The sequence below is a fragment of the Ruditapes philippinarum genome, unplaced genomic scaffold, assembly GCF_026571515.1.
Source record: "Ruditapes philippinarum isolate M1 unplaced genomic scaffold, ASM2657151v2 ctg22599_1_1_1_1, whole genome shotgun sequence".
Classification (NCBI taxonomy): domain Eukaryota; kingdom Metazoa; phylum Mollusca; class Bivalvia; order Venerida; family Veneridae; genus Ruditapes; species Ruditapes philippinarum.
In genome coordinates, this window is record NW_026863010.1 from 1 (window position 1) to 9,559 (window position 9,559).

At 34.3% G+C, this 9,559-nt stretch overlaps 1 protein-coding gene across 1 annotated transcript; it reads right to left on the minus strand.

Annotated features, from left to right (window-relative positions):
- Positions 1 to 2,641: 2,641 nt before the first annotated feature.
- LOC132720868 (uncharacterized) lies at positions 2,642 to 4,066 on the minus strand (the record flags this gene model as incomplete). Its single annotated transcript, XM_060705093.1, has 2 exons — positions 3,731 to 4,066; positions 2,642 to 3,165 (listed from the first exon to the last, which is right to left on the minus strand). Coding segments are annotated over exons 1-2 (860 nt in total), but the record flags the coding sequence as incomplete, so codon positions are not given.
- Positions 4,067 to 9,559: the final 5,493 nt, after the last annotated feature.

The following is a 9,559-nucleotide window of genomic DNA, read 5'->3' on the forward strand; positions in this document are numbered from 1 at the left end:
GTTGGGAAAAACCATCACTTGTTTCCCATAATGTAAAAAGTGACTGAATGTGAAAACCATCACTTGTTTTCCCAAAAATAATTGAAAGAAAACCCATTGTTTCCAAAAAATGTGAGAACCAGTGAAAAGAATGTGAAAACCATCACTTTTTCCCAATAATGGTGAGAAATGACTAAAAGTGAAAACCATCACTTGTTTTTACCAAAATGTGAAAAGTCGAAATTTAAAAAAACCATCACTTGTTTCCCAAAAAATGTGAGAACAGGCTGAAGGAAAAAACCCTCACTTTTTCCAATAATGTGAAAACAGGACTGAATGGAAAAACCCTCACTTGTTTCCAAAATTGTGGAAAACAGTGACTGAAAATGAAAACCCCTACTTGTTTCCAATAATGTGGAAAAATGGGGCGGGAAAAAAAACATCACTTTTTTCCCAAAATGGAGAACAGTAACTGAAGTAAAACCATCACTTGTTTTCCCATAAAGTGAGAACAGTGAACTGAAGGGGAAAACCCCCACTTGTTTTCCCCTTTTAAAAATTTAAAAAAGTGACGAAGTGAAAAAAATCCCCTTGTTTTCCCAAAATGTGAGAAAAGTACTGAAAGTGAAAAACCATCACTTGTTTTTCCAAAAATGTGAGAAAAGTGACGAAGTGAAAACCACACTTGTTCCCAATAATTTAGAAAGTGACTAAAGTAAAACCATACTTTTTTCCCTAAAGTAAAATTGCCCTAAGTGAAACATACTGAAATGTAAAAAATCACTTGTTTTGCCCTTATGTGAGAACAGTGACTGAAAATGAAAACCATCACTTGTTTTCCCAAAATGTGAACAGTTGTTTAAAAAAAATTTTTAAAAATGTGGCAGTGACTGAAAGTGAAAAACCACATTTTTTTTCCCCCTTTAATGTGGCCCGTGACAATGGGCCTAATTGTTTTCCCCAAAAAATTGGAAAAAAAAAAGATATGTTTCTCAATAATGTGAAAAGTGACTGAATGTGAAAACCATCATTGTTTCCCAATAATGTGAGAACAGTGACTGAAAGTGAAAACCATCACTTGTTTCCCAATAATGTGAGACCCAACAGTGACTGAATGTGAAAAACCATTCACTTGTTTCCCCAATAATATGAGAACAGTGACTGAAATGTGAAAACCATCACTTGTTTCCAGTAAATGTGGACGGAAAAGTTGACTGGGAAAGGTGAAAACCATCACTTTTGTTTTCAATAATGTGAGAACAGTGACTGAAGTGAAAACATCACTTGTTTCCAGTAATGTGAAGAACAGTGAACTGAAAGTAAAAAACCATCACTTGGGTTTCCCAATAATGTGGGAACAGTGACTGAAAGTGAAACCATCATTGTTTCACTCGTTGCCATTTAATATCACATGGCTATTAGTGCTTCCCAATAATGTGAGAACAGTGAACTGAATGTGAAAACCATCACTTGTTTCCCAATAATGTGAGAACAGTGACTGAAAGTGAAAACCATCACTTGTTTCCCAATAATGTGAAACAGTGACTGAAAGTGAAAAACCATCACTTGTTTCCCAATAACTGTGAGAACAGTGACTGAAAATGTAAAACCATCACTTGTTTCCCAGTAAATGAGAACAGTGACTGAATGGAAAACCACACTTGTTTCCAGTAATGTGAGAACAGTGACTGAAAGTGAAAACCATCACTTGTTTCCAATAATGTGCAGCCAGTAATGAATGAGGGGGGGGTGAAAACCATCCACTTTTTCCCCAATAATGTGAGAACAGTGACTGAAAGTGAAAACCATCACGTTTGTTTCCAATAATGTGAGAACAGTGGACTGAATGTGAAAACCATCACTTGTTTTCCCAAATAATGTGAAAGAACAAGTGACTGAATGTGAAAACCATCACTTGTTTCCAAGTAATGTGAGAACATAGTGACTGAAAAGTGAAAACCATCACTTGTTTCCCATAATGTGAGAACAGTGACTGAATGTGTAAAACCATCACTTGTTTCCAAATAATGTGAGAACAAAAAAAGTTGACTGAATGTGAAAAACCATCACTTGTTTCCCAATATGTGAGGAACAGTTGTTTCACTGAATGTGAAAACCATGACTGAAACAAGTAATGTGTAAAAACCCATCAATTGTTTCCAAAAAGTTGAGAACAGTTAATGTGAATAGGTGAAAACCATGCTAGTTTGCTTGCAATAATGTGAGAAAGTGATGAAATGAAAACCATCACTTGTTTCCCAATAATGTGAGAAACAGTGGCTGGAAAGTGAAAAACATCACTGTTTTCCCAGTAATGTGAGAACAGTGACTGAATGTGAAAACCATCACTTGTTTCCAATAATGTGAGAACAGTGACTGAAAGTGAAAACCATCACTTGTTTCACTCGTTGCCAATTTAATATCACATGCTAGTTATTGCTTCCCAATAATGTGAGAACAGTGACTGAATGTGAAAACCATCACTTGTTTCCCAATAATGTGAGAACAGTGACTGAAAGTGAAAACCATCACTTGTTTCCCAATAATGTGAGAACAGTGACTGAATGTGAAAACCATCACTTGTTTCCCAATAATGTGAGAACAGTGACTGAATGTGAAAACCATCACTTGTTTCCCAATAATGTGAGAACAGTGACTGAACCTGTGAAAACCATCACTTGTTTCCCAATAATGTGAGAACAGTGACTGAATGTGAAAACCATCACTTGTTTCCCAATAATGTGAGAACAGTGACTGAATGTGAAAACCATCACTTGTTTCCCAATAATGTGAGAACAGTGACTGAAAGTGAAAACCATCACTTGTTTCCCAATAATGTGAGAACAGTGACTGAATGTGAAAACCATCACTTGTTTCCCAATAATGTGAGAACAGTGACTGAATGTGAAAACCATCACTTGTTTCCCAATAATGTGAGAACAGTGACTGAAAGTGAAAACCATCACTTGTTTCCCAATAATGTGAGAACAGTGACTGAATGTGAAAACCATCACTTGTTTCCCAATAATGTGAGAACAGTGACTGAATGTGAAAACCATCACTTGTTTCCCAGTAATGTGAGAACAGTGACTGAAAGTGAAAACCATCACTTGTTTCCCAATAATGTGAGAACAGTGACTGAATGTGAAAACCATCACTTGTTTCCCAATAATGTGAGAACAGTGACTGAAAGTGAAAACCATCACTTGTTTCCCAATAATGTGAGAACAGTAACTGAAGTGAAAACCATCACTTGTTTCCCAATAATGTGAGAACAGTGACTGAATGTGAAAACCATCACTTGTTTCCCTATAATATGAGAACAGTGACTGAATGTGAAAACCATCACTTGTTTCCCAGTAATGTGAGAACAGTGACTGAAAGTGAAAACCATCACTTGTTTTCCCAATAATGTGAGAAAAGTGACTGAAAGTGAAAACATCACTTGTTTCCCAAGTGAAACCAACTTGTTTCCCAATAATGTGAGAACAGTGACTGAATGTAAAAAAACCATCACTTGTTTTCCCAATAATGTGGGAACAGTGACTGAAAGTGAAAACCATCACTTGTTTCACTCGTTGCCAATTTAATATCACATGCTAGTTAGTGCTTCCCAATAATGTGAGAACAGTGACTGAATGTGAAAACCATCACTTGTTTCCCAATAATGTGAGAACAGTGCCTGAAAGTGAAAAACCATCACTTGTTTCCCAATAATGTGAGAACAGTGACTGAAAGTGAAAACCATCACTTGTTTTCCCCAATAACGTGAGAACAGTGACTGAAAATGAAAACCATCACTTGTTTCCCCAGTAAATGAGAACAGTGACTGAATGTGAAAACCATCACTTGTTTCCCAGTAATGTGAGAACAGTGACTGAAAGTGAAAACCATCACTTGTTTCCCAATAATGTGAGCACAGTAACTGAATGTGAAAACCATCACTTGTTTCCCAATAATGTGAGAACAGTGACTGAATGTGAAAACCATCACTTGTTTCCCAATAATGTGAGAACAGTGACTGAAAGTGAAAACCATCACTTGTTTCCCAATAATGTGAGCACAGTAACTGAATGTACAAAACCATCACTTGTTTCCAAATAATGTGAGAACAGTGACTGAAAGTGAAAACCATCACTTGTTTCCCAGTAATGTGAGAAACAGTGACTGAATGTAAAAACCATCACTTGTTTCCAAATAATGTGAGAACAGTGACTGAAAGTGAAAACCATCACTTGTTTCCCAATAATGTGGGAACAGTGACTGAAAGTGAAAACCATCACTTGTTTCCCAATAATGTGAGAACAGTAACTGAATGTAAAAAAACCATCACTTGTTTCCAAATAATGTGAGAACAGTGACTGAAAGTGAAAACCATCACTTGTTTCCCAGTAATGTGAGAACAGTGACTGAAAGTGAAAACCATCACTTGTTTCCCAATTATGTGAGAACAGTGACTGAAAGTGAAAACCATCACTTGTTTCCCAGTAATGTGAGAACAGTGACTGAATGTGAAAACCATCACTTGTTTCCCAATAATGTGAGAACAGTTGTTTCACAATAATGTGAGAACAGTGACTGAATGTGAAAACCATCACTTGTTTCCCAATAATGTGAGAACAGTGACTGAAAGTGAAAACCATCACTTGTTTCCCAGTAATGTGAGAACAGTTGTTTCACAATAATGTGAGAACAGTGACGGAATGTGAAAACCATCACTTGTTTCCCAATAATGTGAGAACAGTGACTGAAAGTGAAAACCATCACTTGTTTCCCAATAATGTGAGAACAGTAACTGAATGTAAAAAACCATCACTTGTTTCCAAATAATGTGAGAACAGTGACTGAAAGTGAAAACCATCACTTGTTTCCCAGTAATGTGAGAACAGTGACTGAATGTGAAAACCATCACTTGTTTCCAAATAATGTGAGAACAGTGACTGAAAGTGAAAACCATCACTTGTTTCCCAATAATGTGAGAACAGTGACTGAAAGTGAAAACCATCACTTGTTTCCCAATAATGTGAGAACAGTGACTGAATGTGAAAACCATCACTTGTTTCCCAATAATGTGAGAACAGTGACTGAAAGTGAAAACCATCACTTGTTTCCCAGTAATGTGAGAACAGTGACTGAAAGTGAAAACCATCACTTGTTTCCCAATAATTTGAGAACAGTGACTGAATGTAAAAAACCATCACTTTTTTCTCAATAATGTGAGAACAGTGACTGAATGTAAAAAAACATCACTTGTTTCCCAATAATGTGAGACCCAATAGAACCATAGCCTTCAAACTTTATAGGATCATCTGGTCATTGAGTAAAACACCCTTATTGTTTGTTTCTTTGCATTAATATTTTAAGTCCAAGGCAATAGTGACCTTGACTTTAAAAACCGTTTCAAAGTAGAGAACCAACCCATAGTCTTCTTGCTATAAATAATAATCATTCTCATTGATTAGAAAAGCCCTGTTGTTTGACACAGGTGTATTATGGCCAAGTCACAACCACGCTGAATGTTTTAACTGTATGTGTACATATATGAAGTTATCTAAGGAAGAAATGCTCAATGATGTGCTGTTGTAATTACTATATATATCAGTAAAATTAGTAGTTAGTTGCCTGTTCACATTTAAACTACACGTATTAACAAGACAGACGTTAAACTTTCCTTTCAATCACTATGAACCTGGCTGTGAGAAATGTAGGGACCTTTTTTTATTTCGTGAAAACTTGTTATTTAGTTGAGAAACCTGACAATAGTATTTACTATTATAACTACATATATTAATAAACAAATAGTCCACTGTGTAAGGTTAATAAAAAAGTTGCCTTCAAGCTAAGTTAATATCACATGCTAGTACTTACTAAGTAGTAACTTCACATATCTCAATCTGATTAGGTATCGATAATTGACAGGTTACGCGAATAGCAGATAAAAACGGTAAAAGTACCGTTTTAAAACGTTAAAAAACACATTTTTGAACTAACTGATTCCAAAATTAAATCACGAATGTGTTCATAAAAGGTTGATAAATCTATCAAGCAAAAAATCTCATTTTAGGTATTTTCAGTGATAATTGACTCACTCCGTTGTTACCTTAATGCATAAGATTTAAATAAATAACAATTGTTACTAAAGTAAGTTGGTGTAAATGACATTTATGGTAGTACCACGGAAAGTGTTTGTTGTCACCTTAAGGAACATTAATGTCCCTCAAATATGGCTAGCCCAGTCGAAACCATGTCATGCAGAAAATGTCTTCAGTATACTAGTTGCCCCGTACAACACTACATCAACACATCATCAAATTACTTACATCGAACTTGATTGAGAGAACTTGACTGTTGGCACCACATAATCGACAAAATCTCATGCAACATTTTACAGCTTTAACAGGACAATTATGTCAATATGATAAAATCTGGTTTTGTTGTCATTAGTAATGATGTTACACAGTATCACATGACCCATACAATAGCATTTTTATTTAAGGAAAATCATGCAGATTAAGTGTAATGTCAAATTCAGTTGCCAGACAAAAACGTATAGAATGCCAATAAATTCCAGTTGAAAAGTACACACTCTTGTGGACCGCAAGGTCTTAAAATGTAAATATGTGATCTTAGAAATAGATAATAGTGTTTCACTAGGTCAAAGGCAAAACATGAACAAGCAAATGAAAGTAATAGCCGTTGGATATTAGATAAAAGTCGCATCTGTGCGCATGAATTTTAACTAATTTCAGTTTCCGTTAAAAGTGTATTTAAATATGAATAAATTGCTGTTATTTCCTGGATTTTCAGTAACTTTCGTCTGTATTTACAATAGTTGCAATAATTTGTACTAAATTGATACAAAAATATTTCTGAAATGGATGAAAACTTTGTATATAAACAAAAATGTATTTTTTCAAGGGGTGTAAAGATAATTATGGATGGCACGTACTGTATACTGTAACACGTCCAGCAAGGTGAAGCACATGATGGCACACCCCGTCCAGTCTTGTCTCAAATATGATCTCAAGTCAAGTCTGATCAAATAGATCTCATGCCCATGCACATTATGCCACCCTGAGTCTAGTCACGTACAAGATAACATGTAAGGATTGTCAATCACATATTCATTGAATATACGATGTATTGCATGACAATGTAGTACCCGTGACAGCCATAGTTACTCCCCTTTTTTAATTGAACGCCTCGAAACAGAAATGTAAAAACAAGCGACAATCAACGGTTGGCCAGGTTGAGGTAAAAATTAATTCGTGCAAGATCGACAGGTAATAAATTCTTTTATCTTAAACATTTAAATGCAATAATATTCTAACTTTTCACATTTTTTTAAAAGTTTAAACTTTTAATGAATGTGATGTAAGTAAAAAAACATTTTGCTAAATATAGAATCTTGATCTTCACTACTTCAGTGTATTATATTTCAAACATAATTTATATTGGTAAATTCACACAAGCATGATTAAACGTTGATTTGTACATTTTAGTTGACATGCTGCGGTGATTTATATACTGTACTGTGTACATTTATCGTTTCTAACATATAAAAAACTGTTGCTATTTCTAACTGAAATCAATGAGAAAGTTGATCCAGGAAAATACATGTATATAATGACTACAACCAGGTGACATTATTTCTGAAGTGAACGTTATCGTGTGTATACAGTAGATCTTCACATTGTTAATGTAAAATTATAAGAGCCTTTAACTTGATTTTTATAAAGCTCTAGGTACTACGTTTTTTACAATATACCGGCCACATGTGAATGTGATTGCAATCGACGTTCTTTACAAAAGTGAAGAAAAAAAATGAAACCGAATTTAAATTTTCTTCCGTTGATATATTTCTTAAATTTAAAACAAACAGAACTTATCTCTATCAAAGTTATAATAATAAATAATACTGACGATTTTTAATGTTTATCACCCGATAATAGCGGCATTCTTTTGATTACATACCGTTTTAATATTGTTTTGATTGATTTATAAAATACTTTCGTGATTTACTACTTAAGATTCTAGCTGCCCCACGTGCACAATTTCAGACATGCTAAGATCTTGAGCCGTACCTTAAATAATCATACAGCTTCCTTATTTTAAAGAGTTTTACTTTCCTGGGTGTCTTTGACCCACATGGGTATGCAAGCAAAGTAAGCGACCTTGTTACCGTTAAAGTTCCTGTATGTTGTAATTAAGGTTGTTACCACACTTAAGTGAAATGTTATAGATGTATATAATTTCAAGCATCGAAGAAAATGTAAAATATGTACTGCAAATATTTCAATTTGTGCACATTATAATTATATGTAATCATTAAAATATATGCATTAATTTCTTATTGCAAAATTTGACTAAGACTTTATAAAGATAAATTTCTAATTACCTCCATTTATTAACATGAAAATGTAAATTCGTTAATATCTTTACAAATAAAGTTTTTTGGAACTTAAAATATTGATAAATCTTCATTTTGAGCATTTTATTTATGATATAAAACCATAAGAAAATTGTGTTACAGGATCTTTAAACGGTTATATATTTTGTCCGGAATCCAATTTTTAAATATATTCATACGATTTCAAATAGAGAAAATACGAATCCCTAAAGAAAGCCCAACACGTCACAATTAAAAATGTTGCAGGCTCGGTTTGATTGAGCCTGTTCATGGACGGTACTATCAAGCCCCCTAGCACCGACTTAAGCAGAATTCAACATTTAATATGAACTGGTACAATTTTGAAACATTCGCAGATGTGTTCATATGGCGGTTATCAAAGACAAGTCAAAACGTTGCGTTTACATATTATGTTATTATTTGTCCTTAACCAGTGTGGGTTTTAATTCCTACATGATCGTTTGAATAAGTTATCCGGATAGCTCACGGAAAGCCTTACGGTCTTTATCATATACCTATGCATATATTTTTACATCTTTCCTGCTGTATTACATCACGGATTTATATTACATATAAATCCGTGATTACATGCACAAATACACCCCAATTTCGTTACTAGCACAACGGATCACAATTGGCGCTTACACGCGCATTTTAAAACATTAGCCTAGTAAAATCCACCTTGGTCAAAGACAGGTTCAAGATCAAGATGCTGCTATAACTTTATTTAGCTTGAAAGTTGACATTTAAACTTTTTAAAACATTTTCATTTAATTTCAGAAATTGCACAATCAACACAACAACAAATGGGATTTGCAAATTTTGTATCGGGCTGGAGATGGTTTATTTTAATATTTATATTTGATGTGTTATCATCTGCAGTTGCACTGCCAAAATTGATACTAATTTCCATGGACGGATTCAGATATGATTATTTAAACTTGATACCAGAGGAAGGAACCGAACATTTTCAGTTTATGATAAAAAACGGTGTTAAAGCTAAATATGTCATGAACGTTTTTCCTTCGGTCACTTACGCAAACCATTACTCAATATTAACTGGATTGTACCCTGAAAGCCACGGAATTGTTCATAATTTATTCTATGACTCTATATGGAACGAATATTTTGCATTAACCAACAGGCGAGACAACATTGATCCGTTTTGTA